This window comes from Biomphalaria glabrata, chromosome 3 (assembly GCF_947242115.1).
Source record: "Biomphalaria glabrata chromosome 3, xgBioGlab47.1, whole genome shotgun sequence".
Classification (NCBI taxonomy): Eukaryota; Metazoa; Mollusca; class Gastropoda; family Planorbidae; genus Biomphalaria; species Biomphalaria glabrata.
In genome coordinates this window covers 46,170,778-46,198,688 of record NC_074713.1, presented here as the reverse complement: position 1 = coordinate 46,198,688, position 27,911 = coordinate 46,170,778, and the positions used below count along the sequence as shown (strand labels likewise).

The following is a 27,911-nucleotide window of genomic DNA, read 5'->3' as shown; positions in this document are numbered from 1 at the left end:
AGGTTGTCATTCTCTTTTGCACTGGAAACAGATTTGTTTTTAGTAGATCTAGATGTGTGCAGAGCTCTTGGTCCAGTAAGCAGGCTTTTACGTTTGAAAAGCGCGTAAACAATAAAGTTGAGAGAACATTAGTTTAGAGTTTAGTGTATACATTTAAAGATTGTAACAACTGAATTTAAGAATTGTAAGGACTATTTATATATGTGGCTCCTTCTGTCTCAGAAGACAATGGGTATGCCCAGATGGGTCCCAGGTACCGCAGGGCAGCGGGGGGTTGAGGTCAGAGCACCCCTCTCCTGGATGAATGGGCTTGCTGGGCTGATGGGTTCAACCTGCCCGAAGCTCCCCGTTTTGTGGCGTCATGTATCCGCCTTTACCCCTTCACCTGTTAGCAAGGGTGGTTTTGCCGGGCTTAGTATCAAAGCCACACGAGCAGGCAAGGAGCTGGACTTGGTTGTCAGAGGCTATCTGAGACGCATGCCTTTAGGAGTATTTTAAAGACAACGGGAGCTTATCCCATTGACATCCCTTGAAATCTGCAGGGACAGGGATCACAATAAAAAAATGTTCTAAAAGTCTAATGAGACTTGTTCGTCTTAAAATAGTATTAAATATGCGTGTTTACTACCGAGTAACAATTAATGACTTTTTAAAAACGCAAACGTTCATAAGGCACATAAAGTATTAGCGTTTATCTTTATAATAATGTATTTATGATGTTTCCATAACAGGTAATTTGTTTCTGCATATTTTGTGGTACGATATGAAAAAAATATCTGTTTCATATTTATTTACAGTAAAACGAAAAAGTTATTATAATTAAAAATAATACAATATCAGTCACTAAAAGAAAAAGCTTTCTCTCCCCATTCTATGTCATTATAATAGATTAAATATCAGGTTCTAGTTTTAACCTTCTTGTTAACCTTGTTGTAGTGATGTGTTTTTTTTCCAAACCATATTGCACTGACCTTTAACCTCTATCTCCATAAGGTCTTTCCGATAACGATTTCTATATTAGTCCAACTTCGTTGATTTATCGTGTACTTGATTATTAATTGAACTATAAGATTATGGCCCTCTCTCTCCCTCACTGTCTGGGCATGCGTCTCAAATAAGACTAAATTATTAGTTTTGAAACAGTTGTAGTTTCTTTGAATTTGTTCTAAATAAGAACTAATTTATATGTTGTAGCTAATGAAAAAAAAAAAAAAACATTATAGAATAATCAATCCAAATAAAGCGAAAATTTATAGGAAAGACGAGCTTGAGAATAGCAGACGATATTCTTCAATTTCAGTTTTTTAATTGACTCAGCAAGGAAACAAAACAAATACGGCGGTTATGTAAATGGAGAGACAAGTCTCTGGAAATGGCTGCGTTGATTCTCTCATCGATTTGATGGATCCCCTCGTCACGGACACAGTGAAGATAGACGTCCGGGTGGACAAATTATCCTACAGCGTGCCCGAAAAGTCTGCAAGTTGGTGGAGGACGGTCAGCAATCTCCAGGTAAGCTTTAGGATAGCAAAACTTTGAATAGCGTTCGCGACTTTTGGAGCAGCTTTTTTTGGCGCCGTCGTTTTTGCGCGATTGTCGTTTCGGTGCAGCCCTTTTTTTTTGCGCGAGAGGTTCTGACGATAAGTTCTATAGCATACTTCTTTTTAGCATATACATTTGATCACTCTACTCTACTCTAGTGTATACAGTAGGCCTTCAAGTATACCACTCTTTTCCGAAAAAAAAAGTTTTAATAATTCTATTTCATAAACGAATATTGCAGACTTTTGTGGATATTTGTCTAGTCGTATGGTATGAACTCGGGACATGTCGTCTGGATGTTCCAGGTTTAAAACTCTGAGACCCACGGAAAAAGACAACCCACACACACACGCGCGCACACACACACACACACATCATAATGTTGGTGATATGACTTCAAAACTTGATATAACAATAATTACACAACAAACTTAAATCCCAAATCTAATGGACAAAAATATGACTCTTGCTCTTGGCATTAAAAATATGTTTAAACAAAAGCATACAGAACAAAACATAGATATGCTTTATTCTTTTTTTTATTTAACGACATAATAAAATTAACATTTATAAATGTGACAGAAGTATTTCTGCAAAAAAAATTAAATTAATAAATTTGGCTGCGCATGCGCCCTGCAACGTTTTGAAATAAAAGTTTGCAGATAAAAGAATACATTTGTTTAGATAGCAACAACAGTAGAGCTGCTTGCAAATATTATTATTATCTCCATCATTAACTGCGCCGAGACTTTTTCGGTGGGCTGCAAATTCGACAAAATAAGTTCATGCTCCAGGGTCTTAAGTAAAGTAAAGTTTCCCTTTCAGATCTTGCGATGTATGGAGCAGATGATGTTAAGGTCATCTGTTTCTATGATCAGCGGTTAACAAGCAGGGTGTTATGTGGCCGCACAACGAACAACCGTCTTTAGTTTCCCCAATTAAAGTCAGGCACCCATTAGAGTTGGGTGGGCTCATGAGCGCCCTAAAAATCCCGAAATTTTAAATCTTCACCGAAATTCGAACCAAGGCTCCAAGTTCGGAAGCCGAGCGCTTAACCACTCAGCCACCGCACTTAAGATATATATATATATACATTTATTGTTTACCTTTATCCTGTCCATCGTACGGGGGAGGGGCGAGGAGTGACATGCGATTCTTGCGTGAGTTATCTCCACATAAAGCCCAAAAAGAAATGTATCCCCCTTGACTGGAGATACGCTAGGAGTAGAAACTGATGTCATTAACGCGTCGAAAAATATTGAATTCCATTTGGAAAACAAAAATGTCTCGGTTTCAAGATATGGAGAGAAAAGTCAGTCAGGTGAAAAGTGGACTTGTCATTATTTGGAAATTAAACAGAACCAACCCTGAAATAGTTACCAACTGTGCTATCATTTAGAAGAAGGAAACTGTAAGTACACGGGCATATTCATATCACATTTACCTATAATTGAAAGTGGTGATTAAGAAGAATATCAACTCCATTGTAGCTGAAGCAATTTACTATCGCCGATTCAAAGAATTTCTAATTTAATGAGGTAGAGTGAGTATGTCAGGTCATCTGCTGCATTACAAAGTTTGTTGGTTATCGAGAGAAATGTTGTTCAAACGTTACGCTTCACTGGTTACTGAAATAAAAGCATTGCTGCTTAAGAAGTGTATTCACCGTGAAGAGCCAGCGATAGATCCATTAAGTAAAGTTCCATTTTCAGACCCTCATGTATAGATGTAAACAGTGGCGTCACTAGGGGGCCGCAAGCGGTGTGGTCCGCACCGGGTGACAACCTTTTGAGGTGACACCCAAATTGGAAAAATTATTTCTTGGCAAAAGCAGACAACTGCGGACGTGTTGTAACGTTGCAGGTCAGTGTTAAGAGCTTCTATAAAGAATGGTCTCGCTTTGGCACACACATATAGAGGTGCAGGATATTTTGTTCCTTTCAGAAAAAAATTTATTACACCCTAGTTCATATCTATTGCAAGGTTAGAACTCATGGCCATCATGACCGATAGCCGAAGAGTATACCTCTAACCAGCCACCGAACATCCAATAGAAATGAGCCTGTCATCAACTTAGTTATCAAGTGAATACATTTTGTTTCTCTTTCAACTAGTGCTCACTAGAATCCAGCGATGCTGAGGTTAGAGTAGCGACACGAACCATGACAACGATGTTTTCATTTAAAACTAAACTCATTTCATTAAATCCACTGAATTTTGTACCTTTCAAATTAAAAGATGCCCTGGGAAGTCAAGGACAAAGGAAACAGTTTACAAGTCTTGAAAGACATCAGTTTCACCGCCAAAAGTGGACAACTGATGGCAATCATGGGAGGATCAGGTAAGACCTTACAGTGCCGGCCTTGGATAATTGGAGGCCCCAAAGTGAAGTGAATTTGGTAGCTGTAAATGAAATTTTTTAAAATTTAGAAGAGACAGAGAAAAAAAACAAAACATACGCTTTTTATTAAAAAACCTACCGTGTCTGTAATAGACAATAACTGAAATTTATACATCGCAATTTCCGTAGTAGAGTTATTAAGTTACACTAGCAAACAAAGTGCTCTGGTATATGCACAGCTGGGGCTGCGTAGACACGTGAAATACCGCACTCGAAGACAAGCCTTATACACGTACAAACTTTTTAAACTATTTATTATTAATACGAACAATATAAGGTGAAATAAGATTGTTGTTTTATTGTTACAGTCTAGATCTATATCTTTAAAACATATATTATATATTCTCATGAAATCTTGTATAGTGTGTCAGGGTTCAATTAATATGCTTGGCTCTTGTCTTGTCTTAACTTGGCTCACTAGGGGTTTCACTTATACGAACAAATATTACTTGATTCTTAAATTCTTCAATTCTTAAATATTACAACTAAGAACAATTATACTTAATGCGCTTCAACTCCAACTCCAGATCTCCAAGAATATAAAAATGATGATTTTAATATCCAATATAGATCAAATAATGCACAATAAATATTAATATTAATAAACAAACACCAGTCCAGGAAGTAAACGTCCAACCTTTCTGGACCGGGAGCAATCATTCAAAGAAGACTTAATCACTCAGTTCACAACACGTGCAATACTATTCACATTCACAACAAGGGGATATAACAATCATACCAAAATATGAAAGTAACATTCATTCTTGTTAAACCTCCCCCTTTAAAACATATATTATATATTCTCGTGAAATCTTGTATAGTGTATGAAAAATAAAATTGGACACGCTGACGCTTTCACTGAGTCTTTGATACGCTTGATGGACAAGACGTTTAGTGTTATATTCTCACTGCTCATTCTGTTGTCTCTAACTAATGAAATGAAGGCAATGGTTTCTAGTCCGAAGATTAAGGATGCGTGCAGTATTGAACGTAAACACTTAAACCCAGTTGCGACCTGCATAATTTGCCACATTTCATGCAGACGAAGCCGTTGTCTGTTGGAGCTCTACTGCGCATGTCTTCATTTCTATGTGCCTCAAATAACGAGCGACTCGGTCTGCAGTTGTTCTACCTTTATGATTTTCAAGTAAATTTGATAGTTGATTGTAAACGCACATATTTTTACCACCGAGATATAAAATAATATAGATAGAGATAGATAGATAGATAGATAGACAGATACATAGATAGACATACAGAGAAATAGATAGATAAAGAGAGAGAGATATATAGAAATAGAGAGATTATTTGTGTATGGTAAAGGACTAGATTCTTGATATATATATATATATATCATGGGCGTAGCCAGGATTTTTTTCGGGGGAACCCCCACCCTCCCGCGACAAAATAATATATATATCTATTGACCAGGTAGTGGAAAGACGTCCCTCCTGGACATACTGACATGTCGCACGTCTTCTGGTGTTACCACCGGTCAAGTGTATCTCAATTCTGAGGTCAGAACCAAGTCAGTCTTAGACTCATGTGCTGGTTATGTCCGGCAGGATGATCGGCTTATTGCATCACTGACCGTCCGGGAAACCCTGATGTTTGTTGCCCAGCTCAAGTTGCCCCGGACATTCAGCGAGGAAAAGATCAAAGAGAGAGTGAGTAGTTCCATCTAGTTTATCTTTTTTTTTAGCACTAAAAACAAAGAGAGAGTAAGGTAAAGAGAAGGAAAGAGGGATTATTAAACACAAGAGAAAGAGATCAGAGAGAGAGAGAGAGAATAATCATTTAAAAACAAAGCTTAAATTGAATGAAAAGAGAGCACCGTTCAATCGCGGACGGACATATCTCTCAATACTGCAATGGGGTTTTTGTTTGTTTGTTTGTTTGTTTTTATCGATGTAGGTGTTATCATGAACAATACATAATTGTGCTAAATTTCAACTTGATCCGAGAATGATAAAGGGTTTTAAAAAAGTGCAAGAGAATCTCCCCCCCCCCCCCCAAGACAGACAGACAGACAGACAGAGTGAGTTAGTAGAAGCTTTGTAACGAAAAAAAATGAAATAAGCGTGTGTGGATTCTCTACTTCAAGTTCTTTTCATATCGTGTATTTTCTCAAGTTGTGATTTCTCAATCCTTTCAAAATTTCTGGGCCTCAGGTTGACCTAGTCATTGCCGAGCTCGGTCTCACCCAAGCCGCGGACACTAAAGTTGGCAATGACTCCATTCGTGGCCTGTCCGGGGGAGAGAGGCGGAGAGTGAGCATTGGAATCCAGCTCCTTATCCTGCCAAGTACGTTATTAGAATGTTTAGATTCGTTGTAGTCTAGGCTCTTGTAAGTATTTGACTTCTTAAAGAGAAGAACTTTTTTTTAAATAGGGAGTAGCATGGAATATGTTAAACCCAGCACTCTGCTGTTTTTTTGTTGTTGTTGTTTTTTTTTTTGTTGTTGTTGTTATTATTGTTTTTTTTAATATTTTTCTATATGCTATGCTGTTGTCTGTGATGCTATTGCTGCAGCTGTTTTTTTTTTTTGTTTTTTTTTTGGTTATCTTTTTGGTATCTATTGATTTGCATGATCTGGTTTACATTGTATAAGCAACATAGTACAAGAAGAGAAAGCAATATGTAAATATGCTCGGATGATATAAAGTAATCTAAACAAACGTGAGATAATCAAAGAAGGAAGATTGAGAGAGATTTTCGAGATCAATAAGGCGCCGCATTGAACTGTTACCAACTAAATACTACAAATAACTTTGCGCTTCAAGTAAAACTTTTTGACAGTGTTAAAACTTGTGTACAAATGTTATCGTATGCCTATTGAAATACCTAGCTTCATCAACTCATGTTCTCTACACCGGTTACACCAAATAATCTAACCATTTATAGCTATCCGCCATTAATGGAAATGTCCAAATGAATTCTAATTCAAGTAGAGTGCATCTCTTCTATTCAAGGTATCCTAGTTCTGGATGAACCAACGTCAGGCCTGGACTCGTACACTGCCAACAGTATAGTCAAGACTCTTTCCATGTTGGCATCAAAACAAAGAACAATTATTATGTCCATCCACCAACCCAGGTACAATACCATCTCAACAAATACCATCTCAATATATACTGCATATATACCATCTCAGTATATACCATCTCAATATATACAATATATACCATCTCAATATATAATGTATATACCATCTCAGTGTGAACCATCTCAGTATATATAATATATATACCTTCTCAGTATATACCATCTCAATGTATACCATTTCAACTTATACCAGCACAATATATACTTTATATGCCATCTCAACATATAATATATGTACCATCTCAACACATACCATCTCAACACATACCATCTCAATATATACTATATCAGCTCATATATGCCATCTCTATCTATACCATATCAACATATACCATGTTAACATATACCATCTCAATATATACCATCTCAATATATACCATCTCAACACATACCTTCTCAACATATACCATCTCAACATATACCATTTCCATATCGCATACGTTTGTCAATACGGTTCGTTAAGCCAACAAAGGTAATAACAGTTCCCTATATTGCTTCTACATATCAATTATTAGTGCCATAAGTTTCAATGAAAAGAAAAAAAAAAGATTTCATTTCAATGTAATTGTACAAAGAAAAATAATTAAAAAATCGCCAAAAGTTTGTCCATTGTTTACGCAGACATCCAATAGAGAACAAATCAACACAATGTTCGTGTTGTTTCTGACAAAATATGTAGGTCACTGATGGGTCTGCTTACTTTTACCGTGATCTATTTTAATGTTTTCATTTGGAAACAAACCTTTATTATTATTCTTAGGAATAGTTAATATGGTTTGAGTGTCGAGAGACCATAAACCCCACCAGCAGATAACAAATTCGCTATCGTTTGAAATTTCTCCAGACAAAATTTATGTGTGATATGAATTGCTCAGATTGGGCAGTTGTTCAAACAGCTAATCTTTTAGCGACTCGTTGCACTTTTAAAAATGTTTTTAGCTTTGGTCAGTGTAATATTAATGTTTTTAAAACGGGCATTTCTTTTCTTAACACCCTAGTGTGTTTTTCAATTCATTACTTGCAATTTTCTCACACTTTCGTTATATTGAAAGTAAAAAAAAAATGTTTAGTTTATTTTGACAACTTTCCAAAACGAAATTTCGAACATAAAATCTTGATGCGTGACCAAAATTTTGATTTAAAATTCTGAAAGATCATTTTATTGTTTGTTGGAGTAGTTATGTTCTTATTTACCGTTAAGGCTCATAGGGGAACTGAAGACTATCATTTCGTAACGTTCTTATTATTCGGAATCAGTTATATCCCTTTGCATATAGTCGCCCCCATTCAAAGGTAGCACAAATTATAAACAAAGTATAAACAAATTATAAACAAAGTATAAACAAATTATAAACAAAGTACAAATTAAGTATAATCAAAGTATAAACAAAGTATAAGCAAAGTATAAACAAAGTATAAACAAATTATAAACAAAGATAAACAAAGTATAAACAAAGTATAAACAAAATATAAACAAAGTATAAACAAATTATAAACAAAGTACAAATTAAGTATAATCAAAGTATAAACAAAGTATAAACAAAGTATAAACAAATTATAAACAAAGATAAACAAAGTATAAACAAGAAAATAAAAAAATATATTCATAAAAACACGAAGATTATATAAAGGAAAGAACAGCACAATTTGCTGCATATAAAAATACTGCAAGATTTATCTCTCTTTTTTTTAATTACTACTAATTAATTGATAATTCAAATTGTTTGTTTTTTTCAGTCTTCGAGAATAACGAATTAGTCCAACTTTCAACTTATCTGTGATTGGGTGTGGGAAAAATAACATGTACAAAATTTGTACCAGACAGACATACAAAACAGACAGAGTTGATATAAGCTTTGTTTAAAACATGCAAAAGTTCCCTATATGTACTGTCTCCAGGTTTGATATCTTCACTACAGTGGACGCCATGATGCTATTGTCCAAAGGAAGCATTGTCTTCAATGGTCCAGCTAAAGAGATGGTCAACTATTTCACAAGTCTGGGCTACCCGTGTCCAGAGCACATGAATCCATGCGACTATTATAGTAGGAAGTGTTTTATTTTGTTTACAATTTCTTTATATGTTTTATTGTTTCATTTCTTTTGTATTGTCGAAATTAGTATTTGTACAACTTTCCATCAAGAGAGTATGTTACGTAAACATCACGTGATTGTGTCATGTGCTAGACACAATGACCTTTGACTTTCCACTACATATGTCACGCGCGCCTTACAGTCGTGTAGACCCGTGGACATCGCAAAAAGCACCAATTTAAATTGTTTAACAAGGATTTAAAAAAAACTTCAATGAAGTCCAGTAGGGAATTGCGCGCTTGTAAAAAGCCCCATAATTCCTTGAACGATTTTATTTTTACCTAACGACCAGGCACGGACATTGAGCTTTTCAATCCAAATCATGTCTGAAAGTTCCAAAAACTTGCTAAGATTGGCTCATGCTACCTACATGGCACACATCCTCGTGTCCTGCGTCCACTCGTTACAGGTAGCCGGAGGCCTTGCTAATAACGAAAAATTTCTTCATCTTGCTATTTTGAAACAGCCGCGAAGCCGTGCAAGTCGCCACTCCAGCCTACCGATTCTGATGAAGGCCTTCGTAGTGGGATAGCGGGCCGGACTTGTTGGACTCGATTGTCAGGTCTCTGTTTCATCTTAATTGATTCGTAATTAATCTTTTCCGAAAGGCTGCCTACAAAGAGGTTTATGACATCGTAATAAGCGCAGCGTCGAACGCAGTGTTGAAGGCAGCCTAGATGCAGGCCCGTATGTTTAGGTCCTGCTCTCATGTAGACCAAGAAAAACATTCGTTAGTGTATAGGTTATAGAGGTGGCACCTGCAGTTCTTTAACTAAATTATTGTAAACCTCTTGCTTGTCTACAGTAAAGTCTGAGACTTACTGATCAATCTGTAAAGTAGACATTCTAACTCGATGTTTTTTTTTTCTATTGTTTAATAAACATATATACATTCACCACTTCATCATAAGAAATAGTTCAATATAAAGGTAATGTCATCGTCATTTTGTTTAATTTTCACTTTCGATGGAGCTGAAATTTTGGAAAAAAAATATAAAAAGAATTTGAACAATGTGAACAGGTTTCATTGGTGAGGCATGACTTGCATCGAAATTCTCAGCACTAACGTTAGTTCATATTTAAAATTTCTAATTTCAGTTGATCTGACTGCAGTGGACAACACCTCGCCTGAGAGAGAACACAGAAGCTTGGCACTAATTCAAATGTTACTCGAAGCCTACAAGTCCAAACAAGATGACGTAATGGTCGTTAACCTTGAGACACAGGAAGTCGCCGGAGCAGAAGATGAAATTGTGAGTTAGGATTACGTCACCAACTAATAAAAATTTAAAAATCAAGTCTACATTAAGATATTGAGTTCTAAACCCTGTTTAACATTGTCGACAGTTACAAGTGACTAAGTCGGTTACAGTTGACTTTTCAAATTAATTTATGCAGACTTCTTGCTCATGTGATTTTTACTAAGCTTGTGAACTGAAGGCTCATCTTAAGAGACGGTCTGGCCACCTCTTCCACATGTTTAACTATTGGCATTTTTATTTTAAATTTTTATTACTTATTATAAATATTAACTCATTGCAAGGCTATTGAATAGTGAACCTATTTTAACTCATTGCAAAGCTATTTAATAGTGCACTTATTTTAACTCATTGCAAAGCTATTCAATAGTGCACTTATTTTAACTCATTGCAAAGCTATTCAATAGTGCACACGTTTTAACTCATTGCAAGGCTATTTAATAGTGCACCTATTTTAACTCATTGCAAGGCTATTCAATAGTGCACATATTTTAACTCATTGCAAATCTATTCAATAGTGTACATATTTTAACTCATTGCAAAGTTATTCAATAGTGCACATATTTTAACTCATTGCAAGGCTATTCAATAGTGCACATATTTTAACTCATTGCAAAGCTATTCAATAGTGCACATATTTTAACTAATTGCAAGGCTATTCAATAGTGCACATATTTTAACTCATTGCAAGGCTATTCAATAGTGCACATATTTTAACTAATTGCAAGGCTATTCAATAGTGCACATATTTTAACTAATTGCAAGGCTATTCAATAGTGCACATATTTTAACGTAGCTCCTTAAATCTCTTCTTGCACAAAGTCTCAAACGTCCAAATCTCTACAGTGTCTCGAGCAAACGTCCCTTGATGACGAGTCAGTACAGCGAGTACTACCGTCACGTGAGAAACAAAGTGCTCACCCAGGGATTGTTACACAATGTCACGTTCTTCTGAGGTAATTATAGAACACGATTTATGAAAAGCTAGTCACGCAGCGGTTCTCAACCTTTTAAGCTCGGCGACCCCTTTTTACAATCCCCCATTCTGCCGCGACCCCCCCCCCCCCATACACAAATACAGAATTGTAGGGTAGACAATAGCAATCCATATTTTCGGTGGTCTTAGGCGACCCCTGGCATATGGTCAATCGACCCCCAAAGGGGTCGCGACCCACAGGTTGAGAACCCCTGATGCTGCTAGTGGGTTTTGTTTTCTCTGAAACAACGTTTTTTCACCGATACTAAAAGGTTTGAGACAGAGAGAAAATATTTGGTCCTTAGCTGTTGTGTTTTAGATTTGTTCTAGTTTTGGCCCAATATAGATAGATAGATAGATAGATAGATAGATAGATAGATAGATAGATAGATAGATAGATAGATAGAGGATCTTTATTATTAAAGCTTTCAAAAAAGTGTAGGGTCTTCCACAAAAATCATGCCCCTACGCCTCCAAATGCTTAAATCCGGACTTGCTACATTGATTTAAGAAATTCCACAAGTCTTTCTAGCTATTTTAAGATGTCATGTGACATTTTTCTGTACGCCATTGCTTTCAGGAGATTTCTGAAGATCATGCTGGACGAGTACAAAGACATGTTCATTTACGCAGTTGAAGCCCTTCTTCTCTCGTTACATCTGGGCGTGGTCTTCTACGGCTTAAAGAGAGACCAGGGCTCCATCAGGGATTGGTTCGGACTGATGTTCATGACGAGTGCTCTCTACGCCAACAAGATTCTCCTGGGTCTGGTAGAACAGTGTACGTTCCGTTGTCTTAGCGTGTGCCACGAAGTTTTAGTTGACCACTATGGTGTCCACTGTAGCAGTTAGACTTGAGGGTCGAATGATTTTTAGTTGACCACTGTGGTGTCTACTGTAGCAGTTAGACTTGAGGGTCGAATGATTTTTAGTTGACCACTATGGTGTCCACTGTATCACTTAGACTTGAGCGCAGGGGCGTAACTATGGATTTGGGGGCCCGGGGGGATTGACCTCTTTGGGGGCCCTTACATTTTGACATTCGACATATGACATGGGATACTGTACGCAAAAATATATACGCCCCAAATCCAATTGGTTCAGTATATCAGTAAACTTAACAAAAAGTAATCAAGCTCTTTTAATGAATAATACCTTTATTTATTAGTTAAATAATGCACAAGTGACAAATCTTAATTGATATCGCTTCACGTCGTGCATTCTGTGCAGCAAAGACATTTATAACATCAACTACATCGATACTTTCTAGTATTTGTGACTTCACTGACATTAAAGCCATGATAAGCCTTTCTTGTGTCATTGTGCTCCTGAGATAGCTTTTGATGAACTTGAGCTAAGAGAATGATCTCTCACATGACGTAATGGAAGTGGCCTGAGTTAGCAGTATTCGGAAGAGGTTGCAAAGTTTGAGCACATATGAAGCCTGTTTCCTCAATATGTCTATTGGTGATTGTATTACTGGTTTGTTGATGAAAAGTGCTCGTGCATCAATGACATCATTGAAAAAGCGATTTGCCATTTATTTCATCATACAAACAGGAAGAATAGCACACTTTGTCATAAGCGTGTCTTCATCTAACAGGTGTCTTGGTTCAAGAAGAAACCCAAAGGTATTCATTTTCTTTCCGACCTTTGAAATCTGCTCTTCATCTCCATATGAAATCTGTCCAGCACTTCTGTCGCCACACGTTTGAATTGCAGTTCTATTGACAGTCATACATTATAACTCAACTTCCCATCAAGTCTTTTCTTTCTTTTGGTTGTTTTGATTACAGGGAATCCATAGTATTCACTATCTTCTTTTGCTTTTTCGATGGATTGTTTTTTTGTCAGTTTCTCATCATTTTGCAGAAAGCATGAAAGGGTACTAATTTCTTTAGCAGCTTCCAGTATATGCAGTCCAGACTTTTGTAGTTTCTTCTGAACTAAATTAATTGGGCGCAAGAGCTTTGATCAGAATTCAAGATAAGCAAAAAATTCTTAATTTTCCACTGCATGAAGAAGATTCTGTGCTAATATTACATGGTATTACGTCACTGTTGGTTGTTTATGTTTTGTGCGCAAGAAAAAGGATTCAGAGAATACAAAAGTGGGAAAGATCCATATCTCGTTATGCTCGAGTATAGAAATACTCCGATAAGTGGACTGCCGTATTCACCATCACAACTGCTGACAAGTAGAAGACTCAGGGAATCATTCCAACTGATCCCAAACTATTGAAACCATCGGTAGCTGAAAATGCAGAGACATTACTCAACGAACGACAGATGAAAAGCAAAGTGAAATACAATGCAAAAGCAAGACTACCTAAAGATTATTCTGTCGGAGAGTTCGTCTAGGTCAAACATGGCAGAAAGCAGTTGTCATAAAAAAACATTCAGCACCCAGATCTTAAATCATAAAGACAAACGGAAAAACATACAGAAGAAATCAACGCTTTTTGAATAAGAGTTTCGATGAAGACATCTGTGAGTACTAAGATACCGATGGAGACAATGAACTGCAAACTGTTGAAACAAACGAAACAGACATTTATAGACCAACGTCTAGAGAACTTGTTGTGCCAGTCAAGACAACCAGAAGTGGACGAATTGTTAAAGTTCCTAGTAGACAAGGCCGGCCTTAGGCCACTGCAGCCTATGCGGTGGCAGTGGGCCCCGCGCTTTCATAGGACTACCCGCGCTAATTCTAAGTGTACATTATTAAATTAAACCATTATAATGTATATAAAATAACAGGGTTTTCGCGACCTCCTGATTTTCCAGGGCCTCCAGGAAATCTCATGAAAAGGCAAAATATACGATAAAGTCCTGAACTTTTTTTGAATTTATTCAAATCTCCTGAAGAATAGACGAAATTCACATTTTGGGGTGCCTATAAATAAAAAGTGGCATTGCGAGCTTTCATTTGATAAGAATGTATTGCAAAGACGAAAGTAGGCCTATTTTCTAATTCAAAAAAAATAATTTTGACATTATGCTCATCCCTACCCAGACTAGGCCCCGCGCGATCCGTTTTGCATAGGGCCCGCAAATGCTAGGGCGGCCCTGCTAGTAGATATCACTTTTAAGAACTTTAAAAGGAAGGGTGTGATAATAACTTCAAAAGGAATGATGTGCTAATATTATATGATATTACGTCATTGTTTGTTGTTTATGTTTTGTGCGAAAGCAAAAGGATTAGATGGAAATAAAAAGAGATTTTCCATTGGATTGAGGAACGATGAATAGAGGGGTAATAACTCAAGTGTGAAGTTTAATTCTGAAATTATAGACGCCAAACCCGAATAATGGACTATTCTAGCATTATCAAGAATAACTTTTGGATCTGCTATACTCGATTCTGTAAATTTTGATTCCAGGTTAATTAGTGTAGCCATAAAATACTCGCCATTTAGATCTATTATTAGTAAAGGTAACAAGATACCTGGAATTCGCTGTATATCATGCAGTTTTATTCGTGGCAACAAAGTTGAAAATGTAAAACTAACTTTAAAAAAAACTTTGATCTCTGTGGGAAAAAAATATTTTTAAAATGTCAACAAAGTCAACGTACTGATAGACCTAGATCTAGGTTTAGTCTTTGTGATAAATTTAATCCATAAATGTTGAAAACAAAAAGACACCCGTTGACATTATTTTTCAATCATATATATTAATTTATGTATTTACAAATAAATTTCGGACACCCATTTGGGGGCCCCCCCTAGGTGGGGGCCCGGGGGGATTTTAAAATTCTCCCCCCCCATCCCCCCCCCCTTAGTTACGCCACTGCTTGAGCGTCGAATGAGGCATTAAAAAAAAAAACACAGAAAAATCAGTATTGAATACAATACATTTAGAGCTCCGCGACCCCCTAATACAATTTTCCACTAACCATATTTTGTTTTCGTTCATTGGCTTAGGTAAATGGGATTTAACTAGTGTTAAAATTTCTTCACGACGTGATTAGATCTTCTCCCTAGAAATGGTTCATCCCGCAATGGCGTAACGGCGCATTTGATGGACAGTAATTTCGGTTGTTGAAAAAATATTCTGCAAAAAAACGAAGATGTCGTCCGCAACAAATAATATCGAATAACAATTAATAATAATAAAAAAAGAAAGTAACTACCACTAAAAACCACGTCTACGTTCCATGATGATACATTCACTTCAAGTGTCCTTCGTATCCCCTGACTGTAGGTCCGTGTTCTTACATCTATCTTTGTTATTCTCACTTTTTATTTTATTGATACTTGATGATCGTTTCATAATTTGTTTAATAGGCCCTGATAATTTAATTTGAATAATCCACAGAATCAAAAAACATATATAATGTAAATATACATCGACTATATTACACATATGCTTGTTACAACACGTCAGAGACATACACAAAATATAGGCCTATGTAACAACAAGGTTATAAAAGACAGTTTGTGTGGAAACACAAACTCAAAATCGGCCCGCGAAAAGGTCCATCCAGGCAGGCTTCAATATTTTCAGAAAGAACATGCAAATGAAATTATATCAAAGACAAATGAGAGATAAGAATGGAAAAAGAAGGTTAACAGATCTTGTGTAGTGCCCCAACGGTCCCACAGATCAAAGAATAGGTGAAAGTGAATGTAAAGTTAGATGTGAACCTGGCCTAACTAGTTCCCCTTTTAGACCTTGTGGTCTATAGGACAGATGATGTAAAGTTCATCTCTTTTTGTGGCCTACGATTAGCGAGGGTGTCATGTAGCCAGCACAACGACCAACCGCCTATACTTTTCCCCAACTAATGTCAGGTACCCATTAGAGCTGAGTGGACTCAGAGGCGCCCAAAGATTCCAAAGTTGAAAATCCCAGTCTTCACCAGGATTTGAACCCGGACCCCCAGTTCGGAAGCCAAGAGCTTTACCGCTCAGCCACCGCACCTCCCTTGGCCTAACTGATGTCTTATAATTGATCCAATTGTTATAGAAAGATAGTACCTCTTATTCGAATGTTTTAAAAATGAAGTTTATAAGATTACTATTCATTTTAAATTATGTCTAACTTATAATGCATACTAATTAGCTTTTTCTCTTTAAAAAACTGCTTGCATAAATGATTTTAAAAATTAGATTTTTCGCTTTCAGAAAAAAGAAAAGTAGCCGTTGCATTAGAACTTTGAATGGTCTAAAATATTGTGATGTCGGATTTTCAATATCTTTTCTAGTTTACGAAATCTAAACGGGACGGACGGACAGACGGTTAGACGGACAGACGGACAGACATTTCGCACAAAACTAATAGCGTCTTTTCTCCTTTCGGGGGCCGGGGGCCGCTAAAAAACATTAGATTTTGTTTTTGTATTTGAAGATTATGGTTCAGTGTTTTATGTATAAATGTTACTTTACTTCTGTCTTCTGTCCTGAAGGCTTTCTAAATTTAGTGATTTTACTAAAGGTCTTACTCTAGTCAAATGTGAATATTCGTTTGTTATGTTTGATTGAGTAGGACTGTAGGCACAGCGCTTTTGTAATTGTGTCAATGTCCGCTATGTTTTCTTCAAATAGTGCATTTTTTTGTTGTGGTCGTATTATATGCAGTAACTTTGTTTCAATGTGCGGTTAGGGGCCTGACCTAATAGCGTTTAGAGGGCGATATTAAATAGTCTTTATATCCGATGAAAAGGTGGATTTAAATAGCATTTACATACGAAAAAAAGGTCATTTATAAATTTTCTAAAATCATTTATACGCGGTGATAAGGTGGCGGACTTAAATATAATGGATTAATGTTGCTTTTTTTTTAAATTCTGAATTTGGTTTTGAACTCAAACTAAGGGTTAGGGTTACTAGGACTATTACGATTGCCTAATGCCCCCTCTCCTTTAATAGGAAAGGACCTCCTACCATTTGAACACCCCTCTCAGGCCGTGACAATGGAGTGTTTGAAACGATCTGAACTGGTTTCTAATTCATAGGTCACCAAGAGAGACGTTTTATTTATTTTGAACTTCAAGACAAGCTCTACCACCCTGCAGCCTTGTACTTCGCCAAGGTAACTGAGCATTCTATATCTTATTGAAGACTTGTACTTCGCCAAGGTAACTGAGCATTCTATATCTTATTGAAGACTTGTACTTCGCCAAGGTAACTGAGTATTCTATATCTTATTGAAGACTTGTACTTCGCCAAGGTAACTGAGCATTCTATATCTTATTGAAGACTTGTACTTCGCCAAGGTAACTGAGCATTCTATATCTTATTGAAGACTTGTACTTCGCCAAGGTAACTGAGCATTCTATATCTTATTGAAGACTTGTACTTCGCCAAGGTAACTGAGCATTCTATATCTTATTGAAGACTTGTACTTCGCCAAGGTAACTGAGCATTCTATATCTTATTGAAGACTTGTACTTCGCCAAGGTAACTGAGCATTCTATATCTTATTGAAGACTTGTACTTCACCAAGGTAACTGAGCATTCTATATCTTATTGAAGACTTGTACTTCGCCAAGGTAACTGAGCATTCTATATCTTATTGAAGACTTGTACTTCACCAAGGTAACTGAGCATTCTATATCTTATTGAAGACTTGTACTTCGCCAAGGTAACTGAGCATTCTATATCTTATTGAAGACTTGTACTTCGCCAAGGTAACTGAGCATTCTATATCTTATTGAAGACTTGTACTTCGCCAAGGTAACTGAGCATTCTATATCTTATTGAAGACTTGTACTTCGCCAAGGTAACTGAGCATTCTATATCTTATTGAAGACTTGTACTTCGCCAAGGTAACTGAGCATTCTATATCTTATTGAAGACTTGTACTTCGCCAAGGTAACTGAGCATTCTATATCTTATTGAAGACTTGTACTTCGCCAAGGTAACTGAGCATTCTATATCTTATTGAAGACTTGTACTTCACCAAGGTAACTGAGCATTCTATATCTTATTGAAGACTTGTACTTCGCCAAGGTAACTGAGCATTCTATATCTTATTGAAGACTTGTACTTCACCAAGGTAACTGAGCATTCTATATCTTATTGAAGACTTGTACTTCGCCAACGTAACTGAGCATTCTATATCTTATTGAAGACTTGTACTTCACCAAGGTAACTGAACATTCTATATCTTATTGAAGACTTGTACTTCGCCAAGGTAACTGAGCATTCTATATCTTATTGAAGACTTGTACTTCATCAAGGTAACTGAGCATTCTATATCTTATTGAAGACTTGTACTTCACCAAGGTAACTGAGCATTCTATATCTTATTGAAGTCTTGTACTTCGCCAAGGTAACTGAGCATTCTATATCTTATTGAAGACTTGTACTTCGCCAAGGTAACTGAGCATTCTATATCTTATTGAAGACTTGTACTTCACCAAGGTAACTGAGTATTCTATATCTTATTGAAGACTTGTACTTCGCCAAGGTAACTGAGCATTCTATATCTTATTGAAGACTTGTACTTCGCCAAGGTAACTGAGCATTCTATATCTTATTGAAGACTTGTACTTCACCAAGGTAACTGAGCATTCTATATCTTATTGAAGACTTGTACTTCACCAAGGTAACTGAGTATTCTATATCTTATTGAAGACTTGTACTTCACCAAGGTAACTGAGTATTCTATATCTTATTGAAGACTTGTACTTCACCAAGGTAACTGAGTATTCTATATCTTATTGAAGACTTGTACTTCACCAAGGTAACTGAGTATTCTATGTCCTATTGAAGACTTGTACTTCGCCAAGGTAACTGAGTATTCTATATCTTATTGAAGACTTGTACTTCGCCAAGGTAACTGAGTATTATTTATCTTATAGTAGTTACATGGGTACTTTGCCAAGGTAAAAAAAAAGTAGTTCCCTTTTCAGATCTTGCGATGCATGAGGGCAGATGAATTAAAGGTTATCTGTTTCTGTGGCCCACGGGGAGCAAAACGACCAACCGCCTTTACTTTTCCCGAACAAATGTCAATTACCCGTTAGAGTGGGTGGACTCTGAGGCGCCCTAAAGATCCTTTGAGTAAAAATCCCAGTCTTCACCGGGATTCAAACCCGGGTCCCCCAGTTCAGAAGCCAAGCGCTTTACCACTCAGCCACCGCGCCTCCACTTTACCAAGTAACGGATCATTATTTATCTTATAGAGGTCTTGTACTTTGCCTAAATAACGGATCATTATTTATCTTATAGAGGTATTGTACTTTGCCTAAGTAACGGACCATTATTTATCTTATAGAGGTCTTGTACTTTGCCTAAGTAACGGACCAATATTTATCTTATAGAGGTCTTGTACTTTGCCTAAGTAACGGACCATTATTTATCTTATAGAGGTATTGTACTTTGCCTAAGTAACGGATCATTATATATCTTATAGAGGTATTGTACTTTGCCTAAGTAACGGATCATTATATATCTTATAGAGGTATTGTACTTTGCCTAAGTAACGGATCATTATATATCTTATAGAGGTCTTGTACTTTGCCTAAGTAACGGATCATTATATATCTTATAGAGGTATTGTACTTTGCCTAAGTAACGGATCATTATATATCTTATAGAGGTATTGTACTTTGCCTAAGTAATATTAAACATGATTCATCACTTCTACTCGTGCAAACACCCACACACTCTGAATTATTTTAATATGTTTTTTATTATTAAATTTGTAATTAACAATTTAACCATTTATATTTACGTGTAATTTGTGTTTTAGAGTTTCATTAATTATGTTTTGACTAATATCTGTTAATATTAACTCCCCAAAGAAACTAAAAGCCGATTCTTTAAACAAGTGATGCCCCAACTACGACCTTCGGGCCTCATTCAGCCCTATATTTCGTTCATGTTTAAGCCACAGAGGATCGGCTTCATTGGACTTTTTTTGTTTCCCCTGTGTAGCGTCACGTGATGTACATGTCCCGCCCCTCCTCCCCTACCACTGCACTTTATATATATTTAAATAAATTAACGACAATGATCACTCCCTGAGCCAATCAATGTCCACTTTTTGTTTTGCCCCTATTTGTTTTCTTGAAGTAACTCTAGTGGGCATATGTTTTATTTCCACTCTATTTTCTCTGAAATTTGACGTTGACCAGATACTTAGTGACATCCCCTGCAACGCCATCATGGTGACCATCTACGCTCTTCCTGTCTACTTGATGGTTGGAGTCTCACTGGACGTCTACAATGGCTGCTTGGTAAGTGTCTCACTGGACGTCTACAATGGCTGCTTGGCAAGTGTCTCACTGGACGTCTACAATGGCTGCTTGGTAAGTGTCTCACTGGACGTCTACAATGGCTGCTTGGTAAGTGTCTCACTTTACGTCTACAATGGCTGTTTGGTAAGTGTCTCACTTTACGTCTACAATGGCTGCTTGGTAAGTGTCTCACAGGACGTCTATAGTGGCTGCTTGGTAAGTGTCTCACAGGACGTCTACAGTGGCTGCTTGGTAAGTGTCTCACAGGACGTCTACAGTGGCTGCTTGGTAAGTGTCTCACTGGACGTCTACAGTGGCTGCTTGGTAAGTGTCTCACAGGACGTCTACAGTGTCTGCTTGGTAAGTGTCTCACAGGACGTCTACAGTGGCTGCTTGGTAAGTGTCTCACTGGACTTGAAGAGTAAATATGGTTTCTAGAGTAGGACGATTAGAAGATACATAAGAAAGACTGGTAGTCTAAGACTGAGTCAGATATCGGGGCCATTGACTTCGGCAACGCCGTGCTAGCAGGTATACCCGATGACAAAATAACCAAGCTGCAACGTATTCAAAACAAAGCCGCACGAATAGTTCTCAGAAAAACAAGACGAGATTCTGCTACTGCTCTCTTGCGCACACTCCATTGGCGTCTTGTGAAAGCGATAATCGACTACAGGTTGGGAACACTTGGTCATCAGTGTATCTAGAAAAATGAGATGCCCTTGTACTTTAGCGAACTGATCACTTCATATGTCCCTCATAGAACCCTGCTTTTTCAGTATACGGCCCAAAGATTTGGAACTCATTGTTCTCAGACATACAACATGCTACACTACATTCAAGAAGAACATTAAGACCTACCTGTTTAAAACTTTTTTTTAGATTAGTTTGTCATTTTAGCTCTCGTATTTGTGTTTGTAATGTTATTACAGCGCCTTGAGCCTACATTTTGTTTGTTAACAGCGTTTTATAAATAAAATTATTGTTATTATTATTATTAAAGTCAGTTAATAGTACTTTGTCTGCAATTTGTATTAAATTTATAATAGTACAACTACTGATATATATATTCTTCTACTTTCGAGAAATGAAATCCACGGTTGGACATTGTAATTTGCATAACCTTATTGACTTATGTATTGTTTGATTAAAGTTGATTTTCTTAGCACTGGGAATATGTATTGCAATGCACAGTATGATAGCAGTGCATAAAGAAGACTGAAACTAGTAGCCTATAGAAACACAATGCAGGGACTATAAATAGACATTTATTGAGATGTTGTCCGTCTGTAATATCCTAATACATTGTAGTTCACTCGTGACTTTAAAGGTCTTGAACCAAGTAACCACTTTGGGATTGTAAAGTGAACTTAAATAACCAGTTATTGCCCTTTATCTGAAGTGATATGAATCGTAAGTGCCCATTGAGATTTTTTCCCCTCTTTTGATCTTGTCCAAAAAACAATACTATAGTTGCTATAGTCAAACAGACAGAATTTAACAAAACTAAACTTTTCATATTTTTGTTGTAACAACTTAATTGTCTGACATTATTTAAATAAGTTTTAAGTACACGCGCAGTACTCTCTGAGATACGTGGACCTCCAAGTTTGAGAACAAATATTTAAAGGTGCCGGTACTTAGTGATTAGGTGCCGGTACTCAGTGATTAGGTGCCAGTACTCAGTGATGAATTGTCTAACTTTTAACTACTAATAAATTAATAATAAACGTTAAATTAGAAGAAAAGTAATAATTTTTTCCCCACATTGAAAAAGGTGCTGGTACGCAAAAAAAATATATATATAATACAAAGAAGATGAGATTGTAGTTTATTAATGGAGACTGATTGTTTATGACGAGAATATACAGAATCAATTTAAATTATCAACTCAGTTTAGAAAAACTTTACAAAGAGGAATCACAACAATGATATACAGTGGCGTAGCTAGCAGTGTGCGGGTGGTGAGGGCCGCACAGGGCATCAAGTGATGAGGGGCATCAAGCCTACACCTGACATGTCAAGGCTGGATAAAAAGTCCTAAATCAGTGCAATATTGGCTGCATGAAAAAAAACAACAGGCAAAAGCAAGAAGATTCGGTAGAAACACACCTTTAAATAGCTACGGGTTGATTTTTTTTTTTCATTGGACCAAATTCTTCTAGAAATTATCATCAGATTTTAGCAATATCATGATGCGGTATGAAAATTATAGATAAACTGCTAGTAAGATAGCACTAAGATTTATTTGTAGTATCTTTTTTGTAAAATACATTTTTTTCCAAATTAGCAATACTTTAACATTAAATACGCATTTCTTTTGGAGAAAAAAAAGGACTTTTTGTTTAGGGGGGGGGCATCATGAGGACCGACCGCACCAGGCATCAAATACCCTAGCTACGCCACTGATGATATACTAATAGAAACACCGGATTTACCGAGAAACGATAATTCTATATAGATCTACTATCAATTCTTTTCTAACATACAAGCTCACAAATGTTATAAAACTATGGCAATATTTCCTTTATTTAATTGCTTTGGGCTGGATGTTAGCATCTTACTCAGCAATCAGCTCGCAACTGGGTTTGCTTAGTCATTGTCACGCTAGGCACTGCAATCCTCCTTAATCTTCGGATTCAAAGACATTGCCACTATTAGAGCTGATATTGTAAGTATGATTCCCTCTGTCTCTAATCTTAATGGATGCGTCCAGAGTTTCCTCTTAAGGATATATTCCAGGACTTGAAGATAAAGCGTCATGGTATGCCACTTAAATTGCATGGCCGTCTAGCTAATAACATTTTTTAAAATCAATTTTACTTCTAATATCAATTTAATATAATTAAAAGATATTTTTTTTAAATTTTTTGCTTCAGTTTCTGCTTTTTGTTGGACTTCCTGTATTGACTTCACGTTGCCTAGCGATGATGTCATCAGCCATTTTGCCAACCAATCAGATGGCAGCTGCTCTTACTTTGGTCATCTTTTCATTCTACATACAGGCCTCGGGTTTTTTCATCAATCTGAAGAACACTAGCTTAGGTAAGCTCTAGACCCCAGAGGCTCTACATAGAACAAAAGATACATGAAGAACAGTAGCTTAGGTAAGCTCTAGACCCCAGAGGCTCTACATAGAACAAAAGATACATTAAGAACAGTAGCTTAGGTAAGCTCTAGACCCCAGAGGCTCTACATAGAACAAAAGATACATGAAGAACAGTAGCTTAGGTAAGCTCTTGACCCCAGAGGGTCTACATAGAACAAATAGATAAATGAAGAACACTGGCTGAGGTAAGCTCTAGACCCCAGAGGCTCTACATAGAACAAAAAGATAAATGAAGAACACTGGCTGAGGTAAGCTCTAGACCCCAGAGGTTCTACATAGAACAAAAGATACATGAAGAACAGTAGCTTAGGTAAGCTCTTGACCCCAGAGGTTCTACATAGAACAAAAGATACATGAAGAACAGTAGCTTTGGTAAGCTCTTGACCCCAGAGGCTCTACATAGAACAAAAAGATAAATGAAGAACACTAGCTTAGGTAAGCTCTAGACCCCAGAGGGTCCAAAAAGAAAGATAAACACTCGATGTGTTCAAATAACATCAGGCCTATATCATGGAGATCTTTGTTCAATACGCTTTAAGTTGTAGCTGCTGTATCGCTTGGAAACAAATTATCTCTCTCTCTCTCTCTCTGTCTCTCTCTCTGTCTGTCTCTCTCTAGTAAACACTTTCACTTTATGTCTCACTATGTTATGGTTTACACTTTCTGTTGGTCGTTCCTTCAGAATGGAAGACAATTCAGTGCTAGCCTAAAACTCCCTAAGGACGTCGGGGGATGGCGGCGGGTAGGGTTTGAACCGGGGACTATGTAGATGCCAATCCAGGAAGCATGTCACTCTACCCGGCAGCCAATCCACTCTCTCTCTCTCTCTCTCTCTTTCTCTCACTCTCTTTCTCTCCGTCACTCATAATTTCTCTCTCACCCTCCCTCTTATTATCACTATGTTTCTCTAATTCTCACTGCCTCTCCCTCTCTGTCCCTCTCTCTCCCCTTCTCCCTTATTTCTCCCCCCCCCCCCGGCTCAATACAACTTGAATGTCTCATCTCCACCTCGTATCAACAGATTAGGACCCCATCCCTAATTGCCCTTGACCCATAAATCGCGAATTGGTTCTGTTCTCTAAGTCGTGATTTGACTCTGTCCTTTAATTAAGTCGTGAAAAGATTCTGTTCTCTAAGACATGAATTAGAATCAGGCCTACTGTAATGATTAGTTTCGCATTAACACACCAATGTAAATGTCTAAATAAATGAGTATGTCATGTGACCATCATTTTCGTCTACAGCCACTCGATGGATATCCCAGATATCATTCGTGCGCTGGGGGTTCCAGGCGCTCTGTCTGCTGGAGGTCAAGCCTTTAGAGTTCCAGTGCGACCGGGGCAGTTCAAGCTGCATGAAGAGTGGGGCAGATGCCTTGTACATGATGGGCTTCGAGGAGGAGAAGCTGTGGCATTGCTGCCTGGGCATCTTAGGCAACATGAGTGTTTTCTTGATTGTCATGTTTTTAGGATTTCTGTTTATCTCACAGAAGCCTCACGACAGATTGGGCAACAGTTAATAGTGCAGGCTTTAGGTCTCAGTACCTAGTCACACACTCAATTACATACTCACACACATGCACATACACACACGCTCACACACACTTGTACACAGATCTGATAAACGTTTGTTACTATAAATGTCAATGAGTGAAACATTTAAATTTTTCTTGTTTTTTAATTTCTTTATTTTAAAATAACCCAGTAAATAAGTAGCACTTTCAGACTTTGCTATGGCGCAGAGGATGTACAGGTCATCTGTTTCTGTGGCTCATTGTTAACGAGGGTGTCATGTGGCCAGCACAATGACCAACCGCATTTACTTTTCCACAACTAGTCAGATACCCATTAGAATTGTGTCAGGGGCGCATTGTCTTCAACGGGATTTGAATCCGAGACATCTCGGTTTGGAAGTCAAGTGCTTTACCTCTCGACCACTGCGCAACCCATGTTTCCTATAAAATTAGGGTATTAGCTAGGGTTACTAGATGCCCCTGGGTCCATCCAACTCTTATTAGTACCTGACTTTAGTTCGGACGTTTTTCTGGCCACATGACACCTTCGCTAACCGTGGGTCATAAGAACAGAGGAGCTCTCTATCATTCATCCTGTGAACTGCAAAGGAAACAGAGTTTTGGCGTTAAATTATGCAAATAACTTGATCATTAAATGTATACTTGTGAAAAATATCCCGTCTAGGTAACAACATCAAACTGTAGGTCAAGGCTGTTTATATCATAAGAAATAATTATTTTAGCCTTGTTAAGGCACGATTAGGAATTTAGTGGGAAAAATGACTTGACTTACAGATAATGACGCGTCGAATTAAAACACAAGACTAGGATATAGGAAGTAAACACTGAAGGCTTTTTGGCAGCCCTAGAGTAAGGTCGGCTTTAGTAACTGAAGTAGAGATTTAGCTTGATGACATTCGATGGTTCCCTTCGTAATTATTAAACTTCTATCAGCGTCGACTAAGTTATATTGTTGGCCTTTCACCTGTGTCATTTGATTTTTGTTATTTGAGAGTTACCTTTGGTTACCTACGTTGGACTAAGCCGCATAAGACACAGCGCGGAAGCGCCTAACAACTGGCGACCCAAGCCTGGGCACGCAGAAAGGCTTTCAATATACTTACTAAGCCTATATTTTTGTTTTGAAACGGAACTACTTTCACAAGATTTATTGCATGACTTTTTATTAAAGAAAATGTATTCTTACACTCATCTTTTGTTTGTTGTTATTATTGTTAATAGTGCAGATCTATCATTTATGTGTTCTGGCCATTCTCTCTTTCTGTGGCATTTTACATCTCGAGAGCATATCTTTTCCTTTTGCAACTTCTTGTGTGACTTAAGAGGCCAATTCTTGATACACAGCTGCTGTCACTGGTTGGGCATATGTAATTGACAGGCGCCACAGCATTTTCACCCCTCTTTCTACTTCTGTTGTATATGACATCTGCAATCCGACACCCTTCCTTTATGCTCCCTCTCCATGTGGATCTATCTAGTGACACTTTTTCTTAGCTGCTAATGTCGATTTTGAAGAGATTCATGTCGCGTTTGCATATATCAGTATACAGTAAAAGTGGGCGACCAGCGGCTCTCCTGACTCCTGCCTTCTATTAAATCGCCATACAGAATGTCTTGTGGAAGTTGACCTACTGGCATTCTACGAACGTGGCCAAGCCAGCCAAGGCGTCTGCTGCTTCCCAGCAGCGGCTAGTTCTGGACATTATTTCTCTCAATACTGGAATGTTGTCAGAGGATGAAAAAGCAAGCAAACAAACTCGTAGTGATTTATTGTATTGCTCAACTAATGTGTAATGATTGATTGCATTCCCGACAAATACGAAGTGATTGATTGTATTTTCCAACAAATGCATAGTGATTGATTGCCATTGTAATTTAGAGTTCTCTATTGCCAAACACCATTTCCAACATGCATGCCACTGCCCGCATCACCATAAGGGCACTTCGAGCAGAGGTTTCTAGGAGCTGTAGGCACCACTCTACGGGCCAAATGTGGCCCGCGTGCTTTAGATTGGGGAACTCTGATCATAACAATCAAGACTGCGTCTCTTAAGACTTGAGGCCAATGTAAATGTTCCCATCTTTTGGCCCAAATAAATAGTAAGTAAAAACAAAATTATAGAAGAAGGGGAAACTACTGTGTCTTAAAAAACCTTTGCATTTTTGATAGAGTTGTCTTCTTTTTGACTTACATCATTACTCAGTAATCACTGGTACAGCACTTAGAACATCACGAACAAAAAAGAAAAAGAAAACTCTGAGTTTTACGTTTATTAGTAACACAAAACTGTTGGGAATAGTTTATAAACAAAACCTTTATTAAATACAAACTAAAAGCAGCTGAAGTTGGAGACAAGGCAGCCTACTCTCACCAACTCTTTTCAATATCTTCCATGAAAGAATAATGGAAGATGCTCTCGAGGGCTATGAGGTTACTCCAAGTGTTCGAGGAAGAAGAATTACTTGCTTGCTATTCGCGGATGACATAGACGGCTAGTGGGGACTTTAGAAGAAAAAGCTGACTTGGCGATGCGCATTGACAAGACTTCTGCAGCATATGGTATGGAGACAAATGCCGAAAAACTCAAATTATGACAAATAGCCAACAGGGCTTGAAAAGGGGCATGAGTATTGGCGGCGTAAAGCTGACTAGTGTTAGCAGCTTCAAATACCTCGGAGCTATCGTCTCAGATGAGTGAACCA

General features: G+C 37.4%; 2 protein-coding genes across 2 annotated transcripts; both read left to right on the top strand.

The window, feature by feature from the left end:
* Positions 1-1,066: 1,066 nt before the first annotated feature.
* Positions 1,067-11,361, top strand: LOC106066988 (ATP-binding cassette sub-family G member 8-like). Its single transcript, XM_056023472.1, has 8 exons — positions 1,067-1,512; positions 3,781-3,883; positions 5,375-5,610; positions 6,115-6,247; positions 6,916-7,039; positions 8,948-9,093; positions 10,241-10,395; positions 11,248-11,361. Exons 1-8 carry the CDS (start codon positions 1,351-1,353, stop codon positions 11,359-11,361), a joined length of 1,173 nt encoding a protein of 390 aa, XP_055879447.1. The 5' UTR covers positions 1,067-1,350.
* A 558-nt stretch (positions 11,362-11,919) lies between these two features.
* Positions 11,920-26,395, top strand: LOC129925110 (ATP-binding cassette sub-family G member 8-like). The gene is made up of 5 exons (XM_056023471.1): positions 11,920-12,157; positions 17,335-17,411; positions 20,464-20,565; positions 23,445-23,610; positions 24,919-26,395. Exons 1-5 carry the CDS (start codon positions 11,920-11,922, stop codon positions 25,191-25,193), a joined length of 858 nt encoding a protein of 285 aa, XP_055879446.1. The 3' UTR covers positions 25,194-26,395.
* The last annotated feature ends 1,516 nt before the right edge of the window (positions 26,396-27,911 follow it).

Excerpts from the sequence above, each read along its gene's own strand:
- LOC106066988 (XM_056023472.1), top strand. The coding sequence starts at position 1,351 with ATGGAGAGACAAGTCTCTGGAAATGGCTGCGTTGATTCTCTCATCGAT. Across the intron at positions 3,884-5,374 it reads GGCAATCATGGGAGGATCAG|GTAGTGGAAAGACGTCCCTC; the intron begins GTAAGACCTTAC and ends TCTATTGACCAG. Across the intron at positions 7,040-8,947 it reads ATGTCCATCCACCAACCCAG|GTTTGATATCTTCACTACAG; the intron begins GTACAATACCAT and ends TACTGTCTCCAG.
- LOC129925110 (XM_056023471.1), top strand. The coding sequence starts at position 11,920 with ATGTCATGTGACATTTTTCTGTACGCCATTGCTTTCAGGAGATTTCTG. Across the intron at positions 12,158-17,334 it reads CCTGGGTCTGGTAGAACAGT|GTCACCAAGAGAGACGTTTT; the intron begins GTACGTTCCGTT and ends TCTAATTCATAG. Across the intron at positions 20,566-23,444 it reads ACGTCTACAATGGCTGCTTG|TTTCTGCTTTTTGTTGGACT; the intron begins GTAAGTGTCTCA and ends TTTTTGCTTCAG.